This window comes from Bos javanicus, chromosome 24, assembly GCF_032452875.1.
Source record: "Bos javanicus breed banteng chromosome 24, ARS-OSU_banteng_1.0, whole genome shotgun sequence".
Lineage (NCBI taxonomy): Eukaryota > Metazoa > Chordata > Mammalia > Artiodactyla > Bovidae > Bos > Bos javanicus.
This window is the reverse complement of record NC_083891.1, coordinates 61,824,555-61,851,786: the sequence shown is the minus strand read 5'-3', so window position 1 is coordinate 61,851,786 and position 27,232 is coordinate 61,824,555. Positions and strand designations below refer to the sequence as shown.

At 45.3% G+C, this 27,232-nt stretch overlaps 2 protein-coding genes across 4 annotated transcripts; both read left to right on the top strand.

The window, feature by feature from the left end:
• Positions 1–1,118: 1,118 nt before the first annotated feature.
• Positions 1,119–8,409, top strand: LOC133237842 (serpin B3-like). Of its 2 annotated transcripts, none has more exons than XM_061400404.1 (8): positions 1,119–1,227; positions 2,240–2,429; positions 3,015–3,071; positions 4,350–4,478; positions 4,800–4,917; positions 6,079–6,221; positions 6,511–6,666; positions 7,582–8,409. In XM_061400404.1, the coding sequence occupies exons 2-8, from the start codon at positions 2,265–2,267 to the stop codon at positions 7,984–7,986; spliced, it is 1,173 nt and encodes a 390-aa protein (XP_061256388.1). In that variant the 5' UTR covers positions 1,119–1,227; positions 2,240–2,264; the 3' UTR covers positions 7,987–8,409. The 2 variants fall into 2 exon arrangements, with proteins under 2 accessions (XP_061256388.1, XP_061256389.1); XM_061400405.1 differs by having other exon boundaries at positions 1,141–1,227; positions 2,207–2,429.
• Positions 8,410–17,136: 8,727 nt separating this feature from the next.
• On the top strand, positions 17,137–24,386 carry LOC133237841 (serpin B3-like). Of its 2 annotated transcripts, none has more exons than XM_061400401.1 (8): positions 17,137–17,208; positions 18,221–18,410; positions 18,996–19,052; positions 20,331–20,459; positions 20,780–20,897; positions 22,062–22,204; positions 22,494–22,649; positions 23,559–24,386. In XM_061400401.1, exons 2-8 carry the CDS (start codon positions 18,246–18,248, stop codon positions 23,961–23,963), a joined length of 1,173 nt encoding a protein of 390 aa, XP_061256385.1. In that variant the 5' UTR covers positions 17,137–17,208; positions 18,221–18,245; the 3' UTR covers positions 23,964–24,386. The 2 variants fall into 2 exon arrangements, with proteins under 2 accessions (XP_061256385.1, XP_061256386.1); XM_061400402.1 differs by having other exon boundaries at positions 17,160–17,208; positions 18,188–18,410.
• The last annotated feature ends 2,846 nt before the right edge of the window (positions 24,387–27,232 follow it).

Genomic DNA, 27,232 nt, shown 5'->3' with positions numbered 1-27,232 from the left:
AAGGCCCGGAGTCTGTCTACACCTCCCTGTGGGGAGTGGATACACGCGCAGCCTCCTGGAACCAGCTACCTGCCTGGAGCGCTCACCTGGGCAATTCACCACCTGGGCTTCTGTTCAGTCACTCTTTAGCTCAATTCTGTTATCTGTGAAATGGGGAGAACAAACTCACCAACCTAAACATGGTACTAAACAGGAAAATCGGTGAATACAAAACCCCCTCAGTAAATAGTCAGCAGTGTTTAATATTATTCTATTACAGGAACACCAGATGCTTGAAGAGATGAGACTCCAGTGGTGAGACTCAGCCATGCCATTCAAAGAACACATTTTTTCCTCTTTTTTTCTTACAGACATTTGACTCTGTTGTTCTGGTCATGAATCAGAAGTGGGTGTGCTGCAGATCAGGATGATGGAGAAATGTTGTAGTTCTGGACCTCAAGCTATTTACTTTTCTGAGAAATCTTCGTACAAAAACATTAGAAAACTGCCCTTAAAATGGGTCCTGTTTGTATCCATTGTTCTTCTCAGTGAGAGCAAGTGAGTTTGCTGGAAAATGAGCTGCCCTCTGACCTTAGCAACCAGGGCACAGCTGGGATTAACCACGAGGACAATGGGGTCACCGGGAGGACCGCGCCAGGGTCCAGCCTCGAGGGGAGGCAGATCATGCCTGGTCTCCACCTACAGCTGACACAGTTTGCCAATCTCTCTTCAGTGGAGACATTGAGCTATTTTCCCGGGCATACAAAATATTTTTAAAAAAACAGCCTTTTCAGAACTTAAAAAATGTCAGCGTTTCAATAGTTTGTGTTAGAAGTGGTCTTAAACACAAGTCAACATGTATTAACAAGAGAAGAAAGATTTTTAAGGGTTATTTCTGGCTGGGCCTAGTTCCTGAGGGTACGTGAAGAAGCTGCCACATAACTGTACTGTCACAGGTGTCGGAAAGGCACGTACATGCGTTTCCCATGAGCACGGATGGTAGGGCACAATCTCTTCGGCAGAAGGAAAGGACCTACAGGAGTTGGTCAATAATCTTGTCTTGACTCATAAACACTTCTTCCTCATGAAGTTGAAGGTAACTGGTGAAGAAATCAGAAGTTGATCTTGAAATACCAGCTGCCTTGGGGCACGGGCAGCGGCTGGAAGAGGTATATATTCAGGGCTGAGCGCGCCCGGCACACAGGCTTGCAGGCTGCCTGCCCACCTCTGCTTCCTCCAGGAACACAGGTAAGTGCTTCCAGCAGCTCTGCGCTAACTCAGGAGTCCTTTCTGAAAATAATAATGAATGTGATGTTTTATCGTGCGTGTGTTAAATATTTCATTTGGTATGATGGTATTTTACATATTCTGCCACAGACGAACTTTTTCTCTTGATTTAGTCCATAGGTAATTTACTTATTTCTAAAAGAAAACCCACGTTCCTTTGGGAGCACGTGTATCAGGGGTAGGCTGTCCAGCATCCACAGATCCTTCAAGTAAGGCACGGAGGTACCTGATGGGAGATGGCTGGATGTTACCACATCAGTTTTGCCTTTGAATCTGTTATAAATTCACTGGGAAAGACCTGGAGGCTGGGAAAATTGAAAGGAAAAAGAAAAGGGGGCAGCATGGATGGGATGGTTATACAGCATCACGGACTCAATGAATATGAATGTGGACAAACTCTGGGAGGTAGTGGAGGACAGAGGAGCTTGTCCATGGAGTGCAAAGAGTTGGACACGACTTAGCAACTGAACAAGAACAACAAAACCTCTGTTATAAAGCACTTTTACCCACTCTTGTACAGTCAGTAAGGAAGAAACAGTAAAGATACGCTATTACTTTTTCGAAAACCGTTCTTTAAGTATTAATTTCAATAGTCGTCTAATTATGAGATGGATACAGGTACATCTCTCAATTATGAAATGTATAACATCAAGTTTCTATTATATTTAAGAAACGTTTTCTATAAATAAGGCTTCCCAGGTGGCACTAGTGGTAAAGAACAAATCTACCAGTCCAGGAGCTGTAAGAGATGTGGGTTCAGTCCCTGGGTGGGGAAGATCCCCTGGAGGAAGGCATAGCAACCCACTCCGGTATTTCTAATTTCAAGCCTTCTAATTACTAAATGTATACAAAGGAAAAATCTTCGTTGCCAGAAATCCACAACACACACATAAGGCATTTCTTTTAGAAATTCTCATTACAGACTACCTTCCTTCCCTAGAGTGATGATAAAATGCATCTGATGCTCTTCCAGGACTTCCAGACCACATCCGGCCACCATGAGTTCCCTCAGTGAAGCAATCATCCACCTTGCAATTGATCTGTTCCACCAGATCAGAAAATCAGAGAAGGAAAACATCTTCCTGTCGCCTTTGAGTATCTCGTCAGCCTTAGCCATGACTTACTTAGGGGCCAGAGAAAACACCGCATCACAGATGCAGAAGGTAGGTGGCAGCTGCCTTTCCATCACAGGTTTGCATGGGGTGTCTGCTGGCTGCTGTGCAGATGACCACAGGTCTGTTGTCCCCAGGGTCCCAGGGGAAGCTCAAGCAGCCCCACGACTGGGTGGGCACAGAGTTATGGGGGCAGGGCTCCCCACCTGCCTCCTGTGCCTGGACTTCCTCTGGGGGCTGGGATGAACCCCTACAACTGCCCAACAACCAGAGGTGAGGCTTTAATGGAAGACTTCAGTAGAAGTGAGGCCCTGACTAAAGTCCACGGGAGATATCTTTACATGTTTCCTCAACGATGAATGAAAAACGAGACACAGTTCTTTAAAGTGGACAGCGCTCAAGCAGCTTTGTGTTTCCCACACACGACTGTGTTTTTTAAGAAGCAAGTGTTTGCACTGAATATTCTTTCTTCTTTTCTTTGTTCCCTATGCTTTGGGGGTTTTTTGTTTGGTTTGGTACTTGGTTTGCATTTTCTTTCCTTTCTTCTTCCTGACTTTTTTCTTTCTTTTTGGTCGACTGTGATGCACACAGATATATCAGGTGACACTTCTTTGCTCCACTGTCTGTCTCCTCCAGGTCCTTCACTTCAATAAAATCGCAGAGAACACAAGAGGAGGAGCCGCAAAAGAGCACGTGAGTCACAGGGCACCGGATTTAGAGGATCACGTATCCACAAGGGTCATAGTTTAAACTGGGAATTTCAGACCAAGTGGGGAAAGTCCACTTTTAGGGACATCTTAAGTGAAACCCAGCAGACAGAGTTGTAGCTCATTTCACGTTACATATATGTGCTTCACGTCTTTGTTATCCTGAGAGGAGAGTAGCATGTGCTTCACGGGAAGGGCTCGGAAACCCAAAGGGGCTTCAGACTGCGCTCTGTTGTTCAGGAATGACAAATGTGGACAATACAACTGCTCTGAGCCACAGTGACTTCATCCCAGTTAACTGGGGATGATAAAATGTCTGCTGCAATACATGCAAATCCATGTGAAACAGAATAGCAGGGCCAGGAAAATGAAAACTCTGATGTATAGTACGTATTTTATTATGGTTATTATAGCAAAATAATAACTATACTATTTATAACATGTTTCTAACATTGCATAGTATGAACTCATAATATTAATATTATTATTGGATAATGTTAAATCATGATGGTAGTTCATATTATGAAGACCAATTGGTAGGCATCAAAATATATTATGGAAAGTGATTAACTGAGAGCTGTTGTTTATAGGCTCGTCCAGAACTCTCAGGTAGCAAGGTTAAGGTTCTGGATTGAGACAAGCCTGGGTTGAAAACCTGGCTCTGTCTCCTTGCAGAAGCTACTTAGCCCTCTGCACTCTCTTGTCATCATGTGAATCCAGCCAAAGACTTAGAGATGCTGGTGTACAGCTGCTGGCAGAGTCCCAGACACACACTGCTCCCACACCGAGAAGTGCGGCCATCAGAACGAAGAGCCGTAGGGCAGAGTCAACAGGTCTTAGAAGACAATCCCACCAGGAGTATAACAGGGCTTCACGTCATAACCTAGGACGATACACAGATTTCACCTTCTCACACAGCTGATGACTGTCAGAGACGCACTATGGTCTGGCCCTCAAGAAGCCTAACTTTAGCTGAGAAGGTGACCCTAAGCATTGCAGACGGCTAAGACAGTGCCTGGAGGAACGGCGCTGCGTGGGAGTTCAAAGGAGAAAAGAGGGTGTGTCTGAGCAGGAGAAAGAATTGCCTAGGAGACCGGCTGAAAGGATTAGGAAGGCTATACCTGTAAAACACACCAATTAGGGGAAATAACCACAACCATCATCCCTGGGGATACCGCCCTCTAGACAGGGATCCACAGACCCCTGGGCATGTAGAGTTTACATTGACAGAGACTCCAATGAGCTCACTTTTTGACATTTGAAGGTTGAAAAGCCAGGAAATGTTCATCAACACTTTCAAAAGCTTCTGACAGAATTAAAGAAATCCACTGATGCCTATGAGCTGAGTGTCGCCAACAGGCTCTACAGAGAAAAGGAGTTTCGGTTTCTCCAGGTGAGTTTCCTGGTCTGTCACACCTTTGGTCTGCATCCCAGGTCCTCGGGCCACATCTCCTAATGGATGGCGGCGGGGAGGGTGCAGAGGAGCCTGGGGACCCACACGGAGGCATTATTCCCAGGGGCGCCGAGCTCCCTGACCACAACTGCCCCTGCTGGAGAGTCCAGAGGGTGATAGCACACCAGTAAGGGGGGGCTAGGGATTGGCCTGTGACCTCTGCTTGATCAGGATTTAACACATTTAATTTAATTTGGGAATACCTACACAGTTACTGACAAATTACTTTTCATTCCTTCTTCCTTCCTGCTCATGTCATAGGAATACATGGATAACGTTCAGAAATTTTATCTAGCCAGTGTGGAATCTGCTGATTTTAAAAATGCTGCAGAGGAAAGTCGAAAGATGATTAATTCCTGGGTGGAGAGCCAAACCAATGGTAGGTTATGAGAGAGTCACTCATTACAAACCACGGCTGAATCGCCGCTGTGTGTGAACACGGTGCTGGACCCTGACCGGGCTTTAAGACAGGGGGAGGCCCTGCAGGGGGTGGACGGTCCAGGTCAGTGTGGAGAGAAACAGGCGGGGGTGCTCTGATGACCAGCCCCCTGCAGGCACAGCTGAGCCTGGAAGACAGTGTCTTGTGGATCCCAAGTCTCTGCTCAGACTTCAGGTTGATTCATAAGTTGTTTCTAAATTAAAGGCGTAACTTCCGGGTTATAATCCCTAAGAGAAAATATGAAGAGTCCACTTTTGCTTTCTTAACTGGGAAACAAGCCGCTCTCCATTACACCATCCTTCTTGCAGAAATGACCACCTGCAGGAGAAGGGTCCTGGCCCACGTCCCCCTCCCACTGGATTGTCACAGTGTCCACCCCACCCAGGGAGGGGCTGGACAACGTCTCCATCCCATGAACCGTATCCTACCTCCCTTCCAAAACATAGGCTTAACCTACAGCAACTCAATGTGCAGAATGAAGAAGACAGGGAATGGAAACAAGAGACAAAGCTACTGAGGGAACAGGAAGGGAGGAAAGGGAAGAAGAAAACTGACCAGTAAAGGTCAGCTGAAATCAGTTCTTCAGAATTGATGACCTGTTCATCAGTTCTGATGAACAAGGTATTGTCAGAATTGATGACCCAGAATTCTTGGGTCAGGAAGAGCCCCTGAAGGAGGGCACGGCATCCCACTCCAGTATTCTTGCCTAGAGAGTCCCATGGACAGAGGAGCCTGGTGGGCTGCAGTCCGTGGGCTCACAGACTGAAGAGGCTTAGCACAGCATGGCATCTTAAGTATCATAGAAATATCATGGCATCTTAAATATCAGAAATCAGTTCATCAGGATTCCTTGTGAAATGACCGATGTCCCCACACACACAGACTGAACACCTTCCCAGTCAGGAGCAGGGGCGTCTGCATGAGGGCGACTCCATCAGGCTCGGGCTGTGAGCAAAGCCTCACCTAGTGAACCGCTGGGCATGGAGTCCCTCACGGGCTGACTTGTGTGAATATTTAATCATCACTTGTAACTTTCAACGTATCTGACAGATAAACCACTCGTGCCTTTCATGACAGACCTTTGATTTTCTGTCTTTGCAGGAAAAATCAAGGACCTACTTCCCAAAGACTCTCTCGACAGCTCTACTGTTCTGGTTCTGGTGAACGCCGTCTATTTCAAAGGGCAGTGGAACCAGAAATTTAAGGAAGAACATACTGCAGAGGAAAAATTTTGGCTGAACAAGGTATTGTCTGTAATTTACGTCTATAACCAAGTGTAGCTACATGCACTGTGAAATTTAAATACATGGTAATTAATATATAACTCGTATAGAAGATAGAATTTGTCAAGGCTTATTTTCTTGTCCTTTTTTTAAGCTTTATTAACCTGGGATTCCTTGAAGAAACTCTTATCTCTAAGACACAAATTTCCCAGATCATCTCTTAGGAGGCTGAGTTTGGTGTCTCAATAATACTATTTTTTTCCTGGCCTACTGCTCACTTGGCATTCTTTTGCACATGAATTTATTGCAGGATACAAGCAAACCTGTGCAGATGATGAAACAAACCAATAGTTTCAAGTTCGGGTCACTGGAGGACGTGCAAGCCAAGATCCTGGAAATCCCGTACAAAGGCGAAGAGCTAAGCATGTTGGTGCTGCTGCCCAATGAAGTAGACGGTCTGCAGGAGGTAAAACCTGGTATTCACTGTCTTCTTGCCATTGCTCACATTTCCAGTGATTCAGTGCTTGTGTGGGCTGCTCATAGATTGGTAGTACTGGCTGGCAGCATAGAACAAAAAATAATAATAATAACATCTGCTACTGCTACTGCTACTGCTAAGTCACTTCAGTCGTGTCTGACTCTGTGCGTCCCCATAGATGGCAGCCCACCAGGCTCCCCGTCCCTGGGATTCTCCAGGCAATAACACTGGAGTGGGCTGCCATTTCCTTCTCCAATGCATGAAAGTGAAAAGTGAAAGTGAAGTCGCTCAGTCGTGTCCGACCCTCAGCGACCCCGTGGACTGCAGCCCACCAGGCTCCTCCATCCATGGGATTTTCCAGGCAAGAGTACTGGAGTGGGTGCCAGTGGCTCAATGGTAAAGAATCCGCCTACAGTGTGCGAGCCACAGGAGACACGGGTTCAATCCCTGGGTCAGGATGATCCCCTCGAGGAAGAAATGACAACCCACTCCAGTATTTCTGCCTGGGAAATGCCATGGACAGAGGAGCCTGGAGGGATACAGACCATGGGGTCACAAAGTGTCAGACATGACCTTCACATGAAACACATGTTGTTTCATTTCTGTGTGCATGTTTATATAACACACATCCACACATGTGTATAGACATTTCTGTATACGCGTATATAGTGTACATACATACATAGAAAGAGCAAAGTTATAAATGTATAAAAACATTTATTTGATCATATGATATATATTCAGGACTGTTATTGTTTCCTCCTCAGAGAAAATGTAATAAACTGAATCTCCTGTATTCATGTTTACTGTTAAAATAAAGGTTTCCCAGACATTTCAATCCAAGGTTAGGTGGGCTCCATGACCATGAGAATCCTGACAGTTGTTCCTTTTCCACTGTTACAGCTTGAAGACCAGCTCACTGCTGAGAAGTTAATAGCGTGGACGAGCCCACAGAATATGAGGAAGAGACAAGTGGACTTATACCTGCCTCGGTTTAAAGTGGAAGAGAGCTACGACCTCGTGCCCACACTGCAAGCCCTGGGGATGGTGGACGCCTTCCGTGGTGGGGTGGCCGACTTCTCGGGCATGAACGGGGGACGTAATCTAGTGGTATCAAAGGTCTTCCACAAGTCCTTTGTGGAGGTGACCGAGGAGGGCACGGAGGCCGCGGCTGCTACCGGTGTGGTTATTATACGCACATCATTACCGTTTCGTGAGCGTTTCCGCTGCGATCACCCTTTCCTGTTCCTCATCAAGCACATCAAGACCAACAGCATCCTCTTCTGTGGCCGAGTCTCTTCCCCTTAGATGTCCTTGGGCAGCGGCCACACTGGGGGACATTCAGAGAGCTGTTTCCGGAGCTTGAATGCTGGTGCAACAGGTTCCCTTGGATGCATTTTCCTTTCCAAACGTATAGTCACCACTCACAATGTATTGGATAAAATATTGTTTCTCTGTCTCTCTCTTTCTACAAACACATGTAACCTACTCTAATCCCCATGAAAACACCTCCTTGGACAAATTGTTCACTATATTTTTAAAAGTTATTTCCATACTCTATCTTCTACTAAGTTTGAAATATCATAGCTCCTATTTCAAAAGTTATTTTTACTTTTCAAACCTAGACATTCACATTTATTTGAGTTCAGGTGGTATGTGGGACCCTTACATGTCTAAATTTTTTAATTTTCTGAAGTGCATTATCAATAAAACCATGGCTTGTTCATGTCATTTGTTGCTCATCCTTTTTTGTTCAACAAAGTGTAAGTGACCCCCCACACGTGGAAAAGATCATATAGAAAGATATTATCCTACATAGAAATCAAAATAGTGCAGCATGATGAGGTTAAAAAGGCAGACTGCTGTCAGAACATGGAAGGCTCTGTAACCCATGTAAGAGCCTAGATATAAGCATCTAGAACTCAGACTTGGGATGTGAACTGAGTCTCTAAGTAGGTAAGACAGATGATATATATGTTAGAGCTACCGAGAGAAATATGGTAATTGTGGCTGAAGGCAGAGATGGGATAAGACTGGGAGAGCATCCAGTGAGAAGAAGGGCTGACAAGTGACCCTGAAGTCCACCAACCCATAAAGCAAAGAACTGACAAATTTTATTCCCCAAAACACAACTTTTCTCAGGGCAAGAGGAATCATTTGGAGCTGATATGTTTATTACATAGATTGGCATGATGGTTTCACAGATATATACTCACCTCAAAACTCATGACGTTCATACATTAAATACATACAGCTCTTTATACATCATTCATACATGAAGAAAGTTATTTTTGAACACAAAGTAATAAAAATCAATGTGTGACTTTAAACATAAAGATAACAGATGCTTAATAAAGAATATACTGCATATACACCACAGGACAGGCTTCCCTGGTGGTGCAGTGATAAGGAATCTGACTGCCAAGCAGGAGACCTGGGTTCAAAAAGGAGCTGGACATGAGGTAGTGACTAAACAACACAACACCAGACACCACAGGACACCAACTTGTGCCCATGGGATTGCACAAAGCTAAAATTAAAAGACTGGTCAAACCCTGTGTGGAGAAAACGTGGATCAACCAGAACTCTCCCACACCATTGGTAGGATACAAAAGCTGCAACCACTCAGGAAAATAGTCATGCAATTTTATTTTTTCAATCTGTATTAAAATATTATTGGCCCATAGCACTGAGTAAGTTGAAGGTGAACATGCAGTACACTCATTTTCTACATACAAATCTGATACACTCATTTTCTACAAAGTGACCACCAGCACAGCTTGCACTAACACTGCTCTCTCAGGGCAAGAGGAATCATTTGGAGGTGATATGTTTATTACATAGACTGGCATGATGGTTTCACAGATATATACTCACCTCAAAACTCCTGACGTTCATACAGTAAATACGTACAGCTCTTTATACACCATTCATCATTCATACATCATTCACACTCTCTCATCACAGTATTGTCATTTCTTTTTCGGGAGGTGTGTTGTTCAAGAACAGCTGTCACACTGTTGATCTCTAAGGGAGAGGGGAAGCTGGGGTCTCCTATGCTGCCATCTGGGTGATGTCTCCAGAAAACCACATATCTCCTTGGCTGAGCAATGCACTTCTAGAGAAAGTCTTTCTCAAGTACACAAAGTGGCACATATCACTACTTTCTTACAGGGTTAAAAGTTGACCAGACTATTACCAGACCAGTAACTCCACATCCTGATTTTACCCAAGAGATATGAATACATCCACCACAAAAGGACTAAGACACAAATGTTCACTGAAGCCTTATTCGTAATGGCCAGAAAGCTGGCAAAACCTCAAGTGTCTAACAGGCGAACAAAACAGGTGAAGGAAAGTACAAACCCAAGAACAGTACTTAGAGATAAAAAGGAAAAACTACGGAAGCAACATGGATTAAACTCCTACACGCTGTGCTGTGCAAACAAGAGACTGAAAAGAATGAGTGTGTGTTATGTAATCCCCTCAGATGACAATTTTACACTATGGATAAATGTAGCTGGGCATCCCCGGTGGCTCAGTGGTAAAGAACCCGCCTGACAATGCAGGAGACATGGATTTGATCCCTGGGTTGGAAAGGTCCCCTGGAGAAGGGAAGGGCTGCCCTTGCCAGTGTTCGTGCCGGGAGAATCCCACGGACAGAGAAGCCTGGTGGGCTACAGTCAGTCCATGGGGTCTCAAAGAGTCAGATAAACCAAACGACTAATCGACAACGAATGTAGTTACATCTCAATACAAGAGACGTTGAAACACTTAGAACAATACGATCATAGGAAATAATAGTAAAAAATACAAAAAGTGATAGCCAATTATTAAATATGAAAGCTAGTATTTTATTGAATGAGATGGATCAGAGCATAATTTCCCTGTGCTATTTCACTTAAGACGAAGATGGATACCACTAAACACTCATTGGTTGTGTGGCTAACGTAAGTCTTAAGCTTTGCTATTGGCAGGTTGAATCACTAAACATTTCCAGAGATGAAACAAATGAGGAATCACCTTCATAAGAGAAGAAATTTTTATAGGATTGATAACACAAAGGTTGTATATTAATTGAATACTACACACTGTATTGGCAAGAAATTTTATAAGTTCCATTCATGGGTTTAACCCAACGTATCTTAAAACTATATAACCATGAAACACTCCAGAGTTTTGGTATTTCCTTGTGTTTGAATAAGTATCAGGAATAACATAAAAATGTGTCCAGTGTAAACTCATAGGTAGAAATATCACATTTAGTTTGAGTAGATTTCCAGACGCTCCTCTGGTTGGGTCTCCAAAAGATCCCAATCTGAAAACAGTGAAAGATTTGAGAAGTTATGTTGTTAGTGAAAAGTTGTCATTACTCCTTCCATCACCTTGCCTTATCTTATCTTCAGAACAAGTCATTCTGAGCTGACTACTGCCCTTCGGATGCTGCACCCTTCACAGCGTACAGGAATCTCTATGAGCCAGGGAAGCAGAAGCCCTGTGAGTGGGCCTGTGCAGTCTTGATCCATCAGTAAAGGAGATTTGTCTTGGTTGCTCCCAGGCGTGTCTCATCAGGAAGATCTGAGGGAGGCGACAAGCTCACTGTTCTTTTGTGACATGTGGGCAGGTTGGGAAACCTGCCCCTGTGAACGCAGGAGATTCTCAGGTAGCTAAGTCTGGAGACAGAACACAGGCCCTTGAGATGTTGCAGCTTCGTACAGTAATAATGCCTCCATAGGCAGCTGGAAGCTTGCTCCAAGGGGTGCTGGGGGCAGCCTTCCAGCCTCACGCAGGGGCTGGAACCTCAGCTGTGACGGTCCAGGACCCCGGTCCGCCGCCGGGGCTCAGTCTCTCTGCCTCCCTCTGCACCGCCCTCCCTTCCACCTCTCTCTCTCTCCCCCTCTTTTCCTCTCCCTGCCTCCCTACACGTTCTCTCTCTCTGCCTCTCTCTCACCAAACACGCACAGCATCTAAACAAGGGAGCTGGGTCAGCAGGGCTCCACCATTAAACACACCTCGGCTTTGGAGCTAAGCCTCCAGGAAGGCCTCAGGAAAAGCCCCTGCCGGGGCAGCCAGTTTCCCGCGCTGCCCTCCCATCTCCACCCTTGAAACGAGGACTTCACCTCCTGGGGCTCTGAACTGCTGCCACGCTTAGTGGCCCTGCAACCAGGAACAAGCCAGAGCGCATCTCTCCTCACCCTTCTGGGTTCTGGGGAGGAGAAGCACCGCCGGAGCCACGACAGAGCCGCCCACACCCGCAGGCCGCCCTGCGAGGCCCTGACCGCCTCCTGCGCGCCGCCCCCCGGCCCCGCTGCTCCAGGGCCTCGTGTCCTGAGCTCTCAGTGTCCGCGCTGCGCAGGCTTGCTCAGGACCGCATGGATACAGATAAATGTCTCGTGCTCATGGAGAGATACTGCCATGGCTTCTCTCCAGACTCTTACGAGTGTGTAGTTTGGCTGATAGGATCGCTGGTGGTACCGCACTGAAGAGACCTTCCTCTGCCCCCCACACCCCCCCCCTTTATTTCTAATCACAGAGTGTGACCTTATGTGTAAATAGATCATAGACATAGCTAGTTAACATAAGATCGTACTGACTCAAGCTGGGTCCTCATCCAATGACTGGACCCTTCTATGAAGAGAAGAGACACAGGGAAGACGGTCATGTTGAGACAGAGGCACAGGCCCGGAAACTCGAGGAACCACCAGGGAGTAGAAAAGGTAAAGAGATTTCTCCCCGAGAGCCTCGCGAGGAAGTGTGGTCCTGAGAACACACTGATTTTAGACCTCAAGCCTCCAGAAGTGGGAGAGAATGAATACGGTGGTTTGAAACCTCAGTGTGGGCCGCTCACGACAGAGGTCCTAGGAACCTAACACAGTGCCTGGAGAGCAGAGAAGTGCCCTCTCACACTCCCGTGCCTAAACTGTTAAGTTACGGTAGTTTACTAGAGCAAAAAATCAACCATTTCAGCAATCAAAAATACATGCAAAGAAGGACATGAACCTCATCAAAACAACACTGTACATCAACATTCAATGCAATGCCCTGAATTTCAGGAGCACATCTTCTACTTGAAGTATAGGGAATTAGGATGCTTTGTCAGGTGGTCATCAGATGCAGGGAGGAAATCCCTGGAACAAGTTAGAGCCAGGCGTTCCTTGAGCAATGATAGACATTTACTGGAGTCTATGGAGTTGACGTTTTCTTGCTTGGATCACTGAGAAACTGAAGGTGCTGATGACAGCTGTCCCTGGCAGTCCTGGTGAGATATGTGCTAAAGCCAGAGTCACGTCCGGGAACACAGAGGCTGGTTGCAGAAGTCATGGGGTGGGGAAGGATGGTGCTATCATGGTCTCAGAGTTTGTCTCAGAGGATGAGGCTTAGGAAGTCAGTGGCCACCAAATGTAAAGGAGCCTTGGCAAACCTCCCTCGTCATTAAGTCCCTGCTTCTAGCACTGTGGTAGAGACCCTTCACTAAGCTCAGTACTAAGTCATGGAACATAATTAAGAACTCAATGAATGGAGAGTGAATCATTAAGAAATTATAAAAATAGATAATCAAACACATTATGTGATCACCCCTACATTCACACGGAATCAAGAAGCCTTCTTTCAAATGTAAGAGACCAAGAGTCACTGATTCCTAGTTCATGCACAAAGAATAGTCTCTCTCTTCCTGCATTCTACCAAAAAATTAAGAGACCCATAAAAGCGAATCCTGGAGGCAGTGCGATCTTTCTGATATGATAAGAAGTTATAGAATAAAATTTTGACTAAGGACTTACTCAGTCCTTCCTTAATATATAATTTTAATCAATTCAAGGGGCTTCCCAGTTGGCACTGGTGGTAAAGAACCAGGTTGCCAACACGGGAGACATAAGAGACCCAGGTTCAATCCCTGGATTGGGAAGATCCCCTGGAGGAGGGCATGGCAACCCACTCCAGTATTCTTGCCTGGAGACTCTCCATGGACAGAGGAGCCTGGTGGGCTACAGCCCAGAGGGTCACAAAGAGTGGGAAACGACTGAAGTGACTTAGCAAACACACACGAAATCAATTGGAATGTTAAATGTCAATCAAAAACTGCTGAAAGGAAGGGCTGTAGAAATGGTTCTAGAGACAGGAGATGTGAGAGAGGGTTGGATGGTGCTAAGCACAGAGTAGGATGACTGTCCCAAGTGGAACTGGAGGCATGGGAATGGGGAGACGGGTGGTGAGAATGAACTGTCTCAGTCTGCCATGACACACCTACAGACAAGACCATTCCCCAACTAAGGGACATTAAGGTAAATCTGATTCATCCTGTTCAGATGCTATTTACATTGTGCGGATCTGTATCTACATGGGAATATTAAAACAGTAATTGATCATATATGAAACGAGTCGCCAGTCCAGGTTCGATGTACGATACTGGATGCTTGGGGGCTGGTGCACTGGGACGGCCCAGAGGGATGGTATGGGGAGGGAGGAGGGTTCAGGATGGGGAACACATGTATACCTGTGGCAGATTCATTTTGATATATGGCAAAACCAATACAATATTGTAAAGTTAAATAAAACAAAATTTAAAAAAATAAATAAATAAAACAGTAATTGGCAGATATCCTGTTATTGAAAGCTTGAAGGGTTTTCTCAAGTAACCAGTTTACCTGCAGATGGGTATGACCACGTGCGTAATAAGAAGGAAGAGATAAAATGCCCCCTAGGATGTGCACCTCAGCAAAGCTGGTGAACCTTCACGCCCTTCACAAGGATGGAGGAAACCAGGAGGAGAGCAGAGGAGCTATTTTGAAGCAACCTACACAGGTATTAGAAATATGTGGGATGGTTCCTGGACATGTCATTTCCTCCTCAGTTTTATTGGATTCTGGGATTCATGATGCCAATGATGTTGGTATATTTAGAAAATACCCAAAGGCAGGTGGCAAGTACTGACTTGCAGAATCGTCTGAGAAGTGCTGAGTGTCCTGTGACACTGTGTGACATCGTGGTGTCTTCACCTTGTCTAATACATGCCAGGAGGACTTTTGAAAAGGAGGGGGACAAGGATGCGATATGGATTCTTATTTGAACTAACCAAAGTTCCCTCTAAATTTAAGCAAAATCCTTTGCTTTGCATACATGCTCAGTCGTGTCCCACTCTTTGCCACCCTATGGACTGACTGTTGCCCGACAGACTCCTCTGTCCATGGGATTTCCCAGGCAAGAATACTGGAGTGGGTTGCCATTTCCTCCTTCAGAACAAAATCTTGATCTTCATCAGTTAGTTGCTTTTCCTCAAAGCCAGCCTCTGCACCACCAACCTCGGTAACTTACTCACAGGAGGAATCAGCTCAGTCAGTGGTTCCCTTGAGTCCTCGACTCCTGCTCTGTGCCCTGGGCTTCCTCCAGGCCCAGCCGGGGCTCCTTGCTTCTGTCTCTGGGCTCAGAGCCCTTTCTCTTTGAACACAAAGACGTTCACCCTGCTCTGGCCTGGGGGCTTCCCTGCTCTCTGACAGCGCCCGTGACGCAGCCTTGACTGGGAGCTCTTATTCCTCATGTTTGTTGTTTTCCGTCCTGGATCTTTTCTCCTGCTTATTTCCTTCTTCTTTAGACTCAGCTCTGCCGTTAGACTCCAGCAGACTCCATCCTCGCTCAGCCCACCCAGTCTCAGCTCTGGGGTCTTTGACCTCCAGTGTCATTCGGGGGTCAGGACACATAACCAGGAGGAGCCCTAAGAGCAGCAGGGCTGAGCTCAGGAATCATCTTTCCGGTTTAGGCACACAGGTCTCCCCTTCCTCCAGCTCGTGTCTCCATCCCTGTGCTTCTGGGACTCTGTGGTGGGTGAGGCTTCCTGTGAGTGGGCGCTGTGCTGGGACTGCACACTTGGACCAAGGGCAGTACTGAGTGCCGGGTGAGGAGAGGATTGGAGCCCACACACACGTGCTTTCTCCTAACCTGCTGGAAGTAAAGTGGTGCAGCTGCTGGGGAAGGCAGTCTGGTAGTTCTTCTAAATCAATCAGAGACTGAAATTCAGCCAATTAAACGGTCAAGTGGAAACTTACTGTTGACCCACTGATTTCATTCTTAAGTATATGCCTAAGAAATTAAAACATACGTCCACAATGAAATTGCTAAATTTTACACAACCCTAAAAGAATATCTGAAACCCTGCCTTCCTCCCTAATGACTGTGGCGTCCTTGGAGGAGAAATTAGGGACCCATTCCCACCCCTTTATATTTTGTGGGAGAACATGATCTCTACTGAGAGGGCAGAAGACGCAGCTTCTTTTCATCTAAACACAAGGAGATTTGTCAGTAAAGACCCCGAGTCTGTCTACACCTCCCTGTGGGGAGTGGATTCACGCGCAGCCTCCTGGAACCAGCTACCTGCCTGGAGCGCTCACCTGGGCAATTCACCACCTGGGCTTCTGTTCAGTCACTCTGTGGCTCATTTCTGTTATCTGTGAAATGGGGAAAGCCAACTCACCAACCTAAACATGGTACTAAAGAGGAAAATGGGTGAATAGAAAACCCCAGTGTTTTGTATTAAAACAGCAGTGTTTAATATTATTCTATTACAGGAACACCAGATGCTTGAAGAGATGAGACTCCAGTGGTGAGACTCAGCCATGCCATTCAAAGAATCGCATTTTTTCCTCTTTTTTCTTACAGACATTTGACTCTGTTGTTCTGGTCATGAATCAGAAGTGGGTGTGCTGCAGATCAGGATGATGGAGAAATGTTGTAGTTCTGGACCTCAAGCTATTTACTTTTCTGAGAAATCTTCGTACAAAAACATTAGAAAACTGCCCTTAAAATGGGTCCTGTTTGTATCCATTGTTCTTCTCACTGAGAGCAAGTGAGTCTGCTGGAAAATGAGCTGCCCTCTGACCTTAGCAACCAGGGCACAACTGGGATTAACCACGAGGACAATGGGGTCACCGGGAGGACCACGCCAGGGTCCAGCCTCGAGGGGAGGCAGATCACGCCTGGTCTCCACCTACAGCTGACACAGTTTGCCAGTCTCTCTTCAGTGGAGACATTGAGCTATTTTCCCAGGTATACAAAATATTTTTAAAGAAACAGCCTTTTCAGAACTTAAAAAATGTCAGCGTTTCAATAGTTTGTGTTAGAAGTGGTCTTAAACACAAGTCAACATGTATTAACAAGAGAAGAAAGATTTTTAAGGGTTATTTCTGGCTGGGCCTAGTTCCTCAGGGCACGTGAAGAAGCTGCCACATAAGTGTACTGTCACAGGTGCCGGAAAGGCACGTACATGCGTTTCCCATGAGCATGGATGGTAGGGCACAATCTCTTCGGCAGAAGGAAAGGACTTACAGGAGTTGGTCAATAATCTTGTCTTGACTCATAAACACTTCTTCCTCATGAAGTTGAAGGTAAGTGGTGACGAAATCAGAAGTTGATCTTGAAATACCACCTGCCTTGGGGCAAGGGCGGCGGCTGGTAGAGGTATATATATTCAGGGCTGAGCGCGCCCGGCACACAGGCTTACAGGCTGCCTGCCCACCTCTGCTTCCTCCAGGAACACAGGTAAGTGCTTCCAGCAGCTCTGCGCTAACTCAGGAGTCCTTTCTGAAAATAATAATGAATGTGATGTTTTATCGTGCGTGTGTTAAATATTTCATTTGGTATGATGGTATTTTACATATTCTGCCACAGACGAACTTTTTCTCCTGATTTAGTCCACAGGTAATTTACTTATTTCTAAAAGAAAACCCACGTTCCTTCGGGAGCACGTGTATCAGGGGTAGGCTGTCCAGCATCCACAGATCCTTCAAGTAAGGCACGGAGGTACCTGATGGGAGATGGCTGGATGTTACCACATCAGTTTTGCCTTTGAAACTGTTATAAATTCACTGGGAAAGACCTGGAGGCTGGGAAAATTGAAAGGAAAAAGAAAAGGGGGCAGCATGGATGGGATGGTTATACAGCATCACGGACTCAATGAATATGAATGTGGACAAACTCTGGGAGGTAGTGGAGGACAGAGGAGCTTGTCCATGGAGTGCAAAGAGTTGGACACGACTTAGCAACTGAACAAGAACAACAAAACCTCTGTTATAAAGCACTTTTACCCACTCTTGTACAGTCAGTAAGGAAGAAACAGTAAAGATACGCTATTACTTTTTCGAAAACCGTTCTTTAAATACTAATTTCAATAGTCGTCTAATTATGAGATGGATACAGGTACATCTCTCAATTATGAAATGTATAACATCAAGTTTCTATTATATTTAAGAAACGTTTTCTATAAATAAGGCTTCCCAGGTGGCACTAGTGGTAAAGAACAAATCTACCAGTCCAGGAGCTGTAAGAGATGTGGGTTCAGTCCCTGGGTGGGGAAGATCCCCTGGAGGAAGGCATAGCAACCCACTCCGGTATTCCTAATTTCAAGTCTTCTAATTACCAAATGTATGGAAAGGAAAAATCTTCGTTGCCAGAAATCCACAACACACACATAAGGCATTTCTTTTAGAAATTCTCATTACAGACTACCTTCCTTCCCTAGAGTGATGATAAAATGCATCTGATGCTCTTCCAGGACTTCCAGACCACATCCGGCCACCATGAGTTCCCTCAGTGAAGCAATCATCCACCTTGCAATTGATCTGTTCCACCAGATCAGAAAATCAGAGAAGGAAAACATCTTCCTGTCGCCTTTGAGTATCTCGTCAGCCTTAGCCATGACTTACTTAGGGGCCCGAGAAAACACCGCATCAGAAATGCAGAAGGTAGGTGGCAGCTGCCTTTCCATCACAGGTTTGCATGGGGTGTCTGCTGGCTGCTGTGCAGATGACCACAGGTCTGTTGTCCCCAGGGTCCCAGGGGAAGCTCAAGCAGCCCCACGACTGGGTGGGCACAGAGTTATGGGGGCAGGGCTCCCCACCTGCCTCCTGTGCCTGGACTTCCTCTGGGGGCTGGGATGAACCCCTACAACTGCCCAACAACCAGAGGTGAGGCTTTAATGGAAGACTTCAGTAGAAGTGAGGCCCTGACTAAAGTCCACGGGAGATATCTTTACATGTTTCCTCAACGATGAATGAAAAACGAGACACAGTTCTTTAAAGTGGACAGCGCTCAAGCAGCTTTGTGTTTCCCACACACGACTGTGTTTTTTAAGAAGCAAGTGTTTGCACTGAATATTCTTTCTTCTTTTCTTTGTTCCCTATGCTTTGGGGGTTTTTTGTTTGGTTTGGTACTTGGTTTGCATTTTCTTTCCTTTCTTCTTCCTGACTTTTTTCTTTCTTTTTGGTCGACTGTGATGCACACAGATATATCAGGTGACACTTCTTTGCTCCACTGTCTGTCTCCTCCAGGTCCTTCACTTCAATAAAATCGCAGAGAACACAAGAGGAGGAGCCGCAAAAGAGCACGTGAGTCACAGGGCACCGGATTTAGAGGATCACGTATCCAAGAGGGTCATAGTTTAAACTGGGAATTTCAGACCAAGTGGGGAAAGTCCACTTTTAGGGACATCTTAAGTGAAACCCAGCAGACAGAGTTGTAGCTCATTTCACGTTACATATATGTGCTTCACGTCTTTGTTATCCTGAGAGGAGAGTAGCATGTGCTTCACGGGAAGGGCTCGGAAACCCAAAGGGGCTTCAGATTGCGCTCTGTTGTTCAGGAATGACAAATGTGGACAATACAACTGCTCTGAGCCACAGTGACTTCATCCCAGTTAACTGGGGATGATAAAATGTCTGCTGCAATACATGCAAATCCATGTGAAACAGAATAGCAGGGCCAGGAAAATGAAAACTCTGATGTATAGTACGTATTTTATTATGGTTATTATAGCAAAATAATAACTATACTATTTATAACATGTTTCTAACATTGCATAGTATGAACTCATAATATTAATATTATTATTGGATAATGTTAAATCATGATGGTAGTTCATATTATGAAGACCAATTGGTAGGCATCAAAATATATTATGGAAAGTGATTAACTGAGAGCTGTTGTTTATAGGCTCGTCCAGAACTCTCAGGTAGCAAGGTTAAGGTTCTGGATTGAGACAAGCCTGGGTTGAAAACCTGGCTCTGTCTCCTTGCAGAAGCTACTTAGCCCTCTGCACTCTCTTGTCATCATGTGAATCCAGCCAAAGACTTAGAGATGCTGGTGTACAGCTGCTGGCAGAGTCCCAGACACACACTGCTCCCACAGTGAGAAGTGCGGCCATCAGAACGAAGAGCCGTAGGGCAGAGTCAACAGGTCTTAGAAGACAATCCCACCAGGAGTATAACAGGGCTTCACGTCATAACCTAGGACGATACACAGATTTCACCTTCTCACACAGCTGATGACTGTCAGAGACGCACTATGGTCTGGCCCTCAAGAAGCCTAACTTTAGCTGAGAAGGTGACCCTAAGCATTGCAGACGGCTAAGACAGTGCCTGGAGGAACGGCGCTGCGTGGGAGTTCAAAGGAGAAAAGAGGGTGTGTCTGAGCAGGAGAAAGAATTGCCTAGGAGACCGGCTGAAAGGATTAGGAAGGCTATACCTGTAAAACACACCAATTAGGGGAAATAACCACAACCATCATCCCTGGGGATACCGCCCTCTAGACAGGGATCCACAGACCCCTGGGCGTGTGCAGTTTACATTGACAGAGACTCCAATGAGCTCACTTTTTGACATTTGAAGGTTGAAAAGCCAGGAAATGTTCATCAACACTTTCAAAAGCTTCTGACAGAATTAAAGAAATCCACTGATGCCTATGAGCTGAGTGTCGCCAACAGGCTCTACGGAGAAAAGGAGTTTCGGTTTCTCCAGGTGAGTTTCCTGGTCTGTCACGCCTTTGGTCTGCATCCCGGGTCCTCGGGCCACATCTCCTAATGGATGGCGGCGGGGAGGGTGCAGAGGAGCCTGGGGACCCACACGGGGGCATTATTCCCAGGGGCGCCGGGCTCCCTGACCACAACTGCCCCTGCTGGAGAGTCCAGAGGGTGATAGCACACCAGTAAGGGGGGCTAGGGATTGGCCTGTGACCTCTGCTTGATCAGGATTTAACACATTTAATTTAATTTGGGAATACCTACACAGTTACTGACAAATTACTTTTCATTCCTTCTTCCTTCCTGCTCATGTCATAGGAATACATGGATAACGTTCAGAAATTTTATCTAGCCAGTGTGGAATCTGCTGATTTTAAAAATGCTGCAGAGGAAAGTCGAAAGATGATTAATTCCTGGGTGGAGAGCCAAACCAATGGTAGGTTATGAGAGAGTCACTCATTACAAACCACGGCTGAATCGCCGCTGTGTGTGAACACGGTGCTGGACCCTGACCGGGCTTTAAGACAGGGGGAGGCCCTGCAGGGGGTGGACGGTCCAGGTCAGTGTGGAGAGAAACAGGCGGGGGTGCTCCGATGACCAGCCCCCTGCAGGCACAGCTGAGCCTGGAAGACAGTGTCTTGTGGATCCCAAGTCTCTGCTCAGACTTCAGCTTGATTCATAAGTTGTTTCTAAATTAAAGGCGTAACTTCCGGGTTATAATCCCTAAGAGAAAATATGAAGAGTCCACTTTTGCTTTCTTAACTGGGAAACAAGCCGCTCTCCATTACACCATCCTTCTTGCAGAAATGACCACCTGCAGGAGAAGGGTCCTGGCCCACGTCCCCCTCCCACTGGATTGTCACAGTGTCCACCCCACCCAGGGAGGGGCTGGACAACGTCTCCATCCCATGAACCGTATCCTACCTCCCTTCCGAAACATAGGCTTAACCTACAGCAACTCAATGTGCAGAATGAAGAAGAAGACAGGGAATGGAAACAAGAGACAAAGCTACTGAGGGAACAGGAAGGGAGGAAAGGGAAGAAGAAAACTGACCAGTAAAGGTCAGCTGAAATCAGTTCTTCAGAATTGATGACCTGTTCATCAGTTCTGATGAACAAGGTATTGTCAGAATTGATCACCCAGAATTCTTGGGTCAGGAAGAGCCCCTGAAGGAGGGCACGGCATCCCACTCCAGTATTCTTGCCTAGAGAGTCCCATGGACAGAGGAGCCTGGTGGGCTGCAGTCCGTGGGCTCACAGACTGAAGAGGCTTAGCACAGCATGGCATCTTAAGTATCATAGAAATATCATGGCATCTTAAATATCAGAAATCAGTTCATCAGGATTCCTTGTGAAATGACCGATGTCCCCACACACACAGACTGAACACCTTCCCAGTCAGGAGCAGGGGCGTCTGCATGAGGGCGACTCCATCAGGCTCGGGCTGTGAGCAAAGCCTCACCTAGTGAACCGCTGGGCATGGAGTCCCTCACGGGCTGACTTGTGTGAATATTTAATCATCACTTGTAACTTTCAACGTATCTGACAGATAAACCACTCGTGCCTTTCATGACAGACCTTTGATTTTCTGTCTTTGCAGGAAAAATCAAGGACCTACTTCCCAAAGACTCTCTCGACAGCTCTACTGTTCTGGTTCTGGTGAACGCCATCTATTTCAAAGGGCAGTGGAACCAGAAATTTAAGGAAGAACATACTGCAGAGGAAAAGTTTTGGCTGAACAAGGTATTGTCTGTAATTTACGTCTATAACCAAGTGTAGCTACATGCACTGTGAAATTTAAATACATGGTAATTAATATATAACTCGTATAGAAGATAGAATTTGTCAAGGCTTATTTTCTTGTCCTTTTTTTAAGCTTTATTAACCTGGGATTCCTTGAAGAAACTCTTATCTCTAAGACACAAATTTCCCAGATCATCTCTTAGGAGGCTGAGTTTGGTGTCTCAATAATACTATTTTTTTCCTGGCCTACTGCTCACTTGGCATTCTTTTGCACATGAATTTATTGCAGGATACAAGCAAACCTGTGCGGATGATGAAACAAACCAATAGTTTCAAGTTCGGGTCACTGGAGGACGTGCAAGCCAAGATCCTGGAAATCCCGTACAAAGGCGAAGAGCTAAGCATGTTGGTGCTGCTGCCCAATGAAGTAGACGGTCTGCAGGAGGTAAAACCTGGTATTCACTGTCTTCTTGCCATTGCTCACATTTCCAGTGATTCAGTGCTTGTGTGGGCTGCTCATAGATTGGTAGTACTGGCTGGCAGCATAGAACAAAAAATAATAATAATAACATCTGCTACTGCTACTGCTACTGCTAAGTCACTTCAGTCGTGTCTGACTCTGTGCGTCCCCATAGATGGCAGCCCACCAGGCTCCCCGTCCCTGGGATTCTCCAGGCAATAACACTGGAGTGGGCTGCCATTTCCTTCTCCAATGCATGAAAGTGAAAGTGAAAGTCGCTCAGTCGTGTCCGACCCTCAGCGACCCCGTGGACTGCAGCCCACCAGGCTCCTCCATCCATGGGATTTTCCAGGCAAGAGTACTGGAGTGGGTGCCAGTGGCTCAATGGTAAAGAATCCGCCTACAGTGTGCGAGCCACAGGAGACACGGGTTCAATCCCTGGGTCAGGATGATCCCCTCGAGGAAGAAATGACAACCCACTCCAGTATTTCTGCCTGGGAAATGCCATGGACAGAGGAGCCTGGAGGGATGCAGACCATGGGGTCACAAAGTGTCAGACATGACCTTCACATGAAACACATGTTGTTTCATTTCTGTGTGCATGTTTATATAACACACATCCACACATGTGTATAGACATTTCTGTATACGCGTATATAGTGTACATACATACATAGAAAGAGCAAAGTTATAAATGTATAAAAACATTTATTTGATCATATGATATATATTCAGGACTGTTATTGTTTCCTCCTCAGAGAAAATGTAATAAACTGAATCTCCTGTATTCATGTTTACTGTTAAAATAAAGGTTTCCCAGACATTTCAATCCAAGGTTAGGTGGGCTCCATGACCATGAGAATCCTGACAGTTGTTCCTTTTCCACTGTTACAGCTTGAAGACCAGCTCACTGCTGAGAAGTTAATAGCGTGGACGAGCCCACAGAATATGAGGAAGAGAGAAGTGGACTTATACCTGCCTCGGTTTAAAGTGGAAGAGAGCTACGACCTCGTGCCCACACTGCAAGCCCTGGGGATGGTGGATGCCTTCCGTGGTGGGGTGGCCGACTTCTCGGGCATGAACGGGGGACGTAATCTAGTGGTATCAAAGGTCTTCCACAAGTCCTTTGTGGAGGTGACCGAGGAGGGCACGGAGGCCGCGGCTGCTACCGGTGTGGTTATTATACGCACATCATTACCGTTTCGTGAGCGTTTCCGCTGCGATCACCCTTTCCTGTTCCTCATCAAGCACATCAAGACCAACAGCATCCTCTTCTGTGGCCGAGTCTCTTCCCCTTAGACGTCCTTGGGCAGCGGCCACACTGGGGGACATTCAGAGAGCTGTTTCCGGAGCTTGAATGCTGGTGCAACAGGTTCCCTTGGATGCATTTTCCTTTCCAAACGTATAGTCACCACTCACAATGTATTGGATAAAATATTGTTTCTCTGTCTCTCTCTTTCTACAAACACATGTAACCTACTCTAATCCCCATGAAAACACCTCCTTGGACAAATTGTTCACTATATTTTTAAAAGTTATTTCCATACTCTATCTTCTACTAAGTTTGAAATATCATAGCTCCTATTTCAAAAGTTATTTTTACTTTTCAAACCTAGACATTCACATTTATTTGAGTTCAGGTGGTATGTGGGACCCTTACATGTCTAAATTTTTTAATTTTCTGAAGTGCATTATCAATAAAACCATGGCTTGTTCATGTCATTTGTTGCTCATCCTTTTTTGTTCAACAAAGTGTAAGTGACCCCCCACACGTGGAAAAGATCATATAGAAAGATATTATCCTACATAGAAATCAAAATAGTGCAGCATGATGAGGTTAAAAAGGCAGACTGCTGTCAGAACATGGAAGGCTCTGTAACCCATGTAAGAGCCTAGATATAAGCATCTAGAACTCAGACTTGGGATGTGAACTGAGTCTCTAAGTAGGTAAGACAGATGATATATATGTTAGAGCTACCGAGAGAAATATGGTAATTGTGGCTGAAGGCAGAGATGGGATAAGACTGGGAGAGCATCCAGTGAGAAGAAGGGCTGACAAGTGACCCTGAAGTCCACCAACCCATAAAGCAAAGAACTGACAAATTTTATTCCCCAAAACACAACTTTTCTCAGGGCAAGAGGAATCATTTGGAGCTGATATGTTTATTACATAGATTGGCATGATGGTTTCACAGATATATACTCACCTCAAAACTCATGACGTTCATACATTAAATACATACAGCTCTTTATACATCATTCATACATGAAGAAAGTTATTTTTGAACACAAAGTAATAAAAATCAATGTGTGACTTTAAACATAAAGATAACAGATGCTTAATAAAGAATATACTGCATATACACCACAGGACAGGCTTCCCTGGTGGTGCAGTGATAAGGAATCTGACTGCCAAGCAGGAGACCTGGGTTCAAAAAGGAGCTGGACATGAGGTAGTGACTAAACAACACAACACCAGACACCACAGGACACCAACTTGTGCCCATGGGATTGCACAAAGCTAAAATTAAAAGACTGGTCAAACCCTGTGTGGAGAAAACGTGGATCAACCAGAACTCTCCCACACCATTGGTAGGATACAAAAGCTGCAACCACTCAGGAAAATAGTCATGCAATTTTATTTTTTCAATCTGTATTAAAATATTATTGGCCCATAGCACTGAGTAAGTTGAAGGTGAACATGCAGTACACTCATTTTCTACATACAAATCTGATACACTCATTTTCTACAAAGTGACCACCAGCACAGCTTGCACTAACACTGCTCTCTCAGGGCAAGAGGAATCATTTGGAGGTGATATGTTTATTACATAGACTGGCATGATGGTTTCACAGATATATACTCACCTCAAAACTCCTGACGTTCATACAGTAAATACGTACAGCTCTTTATACACCATTCATCATTCATACATCATTCACACTCTCTCATCACAGTATTGTCATTTCTTTTTCGGGAGGTGTGTTGTTCAAGAACAGCTGTCACACTGTTGATCTCTAAGGGAGAGGGGAAGCTGGGGTCTCCTATGCTGCCATCTGGGTGATGTCTCCAGAAAACCACATATCTCCTTGGCTGAGCAATGCACTTCTAGAGAAAGTCTTTCTCAAGTACACAAAGTGGCACATATCACTACTTTCTTACAGGGTTAAAAGTTGACCAGACTATTACCAGACCAGTAACTCCACATCCTGATTTTACCCAAGAGATATGAATACATCCACCACAAAAGGACTAAGACACAAATGTTCACTGAAGCCTTATTCGTAATGGCCAGAAAGCTGGCAAAACCTCAAATGTCTAACAGGTGAACGAAAATACAAACCCAAGAATAGTACTTAGAGATAAAAAGGAAAAAACTACGGAAGCAACATGGATTAAACTCCTACACGCTGTGCTGTGCAAACAAGAGACTGAAAAGAATGAGTGTGTGTTATGTAATCCCCTCAGATGACAATTTTACACTATGGATAAATGTAGCTGGGCATCCCCGGTGGCTCAGTGGTAAAGAACCCGCCTGACAATGCAGGAGACATGGATTTGATCCCTGGGTTGGAAAGGTCCCCTGGAGAAGGGAAGGGCTGCCCTTGCCAGTGTTCGTGCCGGGAGAATCCCACGGACAGAGAAGCCTGGTGGGCTACAGTCAGTCCATGGGGTCTCAAAGAGTCAGATAAACCAAACGACTAATCGACAACGAATGTAGTTACATCTCAATACAAGAGACGTTGAAACACTTAGAACAATACGATCATAGGAAATAATAGTAAAAAATACAAAAAGTGATAGCCAATTATTAAATATGAAAGCTAGTATTTTATTGAATGAGATGGATCAGAGCATAATTTCCCTGTGCTATTTCACTTAAGACGAAGATGGATACCACTAAACACTCATTGGTTGTGTGGCTAACGTAGAGTCTTAAGCTTTGCTATTGGCAGGTTGAATCACTAAACATTTCCAGAGATGAAATAAATGAGGAATCACCTTCATAAGAGAAGAAATTTTGATAGGATTGATAACACAAAGGTTGTATATTAATTGAATACTACACACTGTATTGGCAAGAAATTTTATAAGTTCCATTCATGGGTTTAACCCAACGTATCTTAAAACTATATAACCATGAAACACTCCAGAGTTTTGGTATTTCCTTGTGTTTGAATAAGTATCAGGAATAACATAAAAATGTGTCCAGTGTAAACTCATAGGTAGAAATATCACATTTAGTTTGAGTAGATTTCCAGACGCTCCTCTGGTTGGGTCTCCAAAAGATCCCAATCTGAAAACAGTGAAAGATTTGAGAAGTTATGTTGTTAGTGAAAAGTTGTCATTACTCCTTCCATCACCTTGCCTTATCTTATCTTCAGAACAAGTCATTCTGAGCTGACTACTGCCCTTCGGATGCTGCACCCTTCACAGCGTACAGGAATCTCTATGAGCCAGGGAAGCAGAAGCCCTGTGAGTGGGCCTGTGCAGTCTTGATCCATCAGTAAAGGAGATTTGTCTTGGTTGCTCCCAGGCGTTTCTCATCAGGAAGATCTGAGGGAGG

Bases quoted from the DNA above. Each gene is read 5' to 3' on its own strand.
- LOC133237842 (XM_061400404.1), top strand. From the start codon at position 2,265: ATGAGTTCCCTCAGTGAAGCAATCATCCACCTTGCAATTGATCTGTTC. The intron at 2,430-3,014 runs GTAGGTGGCAGC...TGTCTCCTCCAG, and splicing joins CCGCATCACAGATGCAGAAG to GTCCTTCACTTCAATAAAAT. The intron at 4,479-4,799 runs GTGAGTTTCCTG...CTCATGTCATAG, and splicing joins AGGAGTTTCGGTTTCTCCAG to GAATACATGGATAACGTTCA.
- LOC133237841 (XM_061400401.1), top strand. From the start codon at position 18,246: ATGAGTTCCCTCAGTGAAGCAATCATCCACCTTGCAATTGATCTGTTC. The intron at 18,411-18,995 runs GTAGGTGGCAGC...TGTCTCCTCCAG, and splicing joins CCGCATCAGAAATGCAGAAG to GTCCTTCACTTCAATAAAAT. The intron at 20,898-22,061 runs GTAGGTTATGAG...CTGTCTTTGCAG, and splicing joins GGTGGAGAGCCAAACCAATG to GAAAAATCAAGGACCTACTT.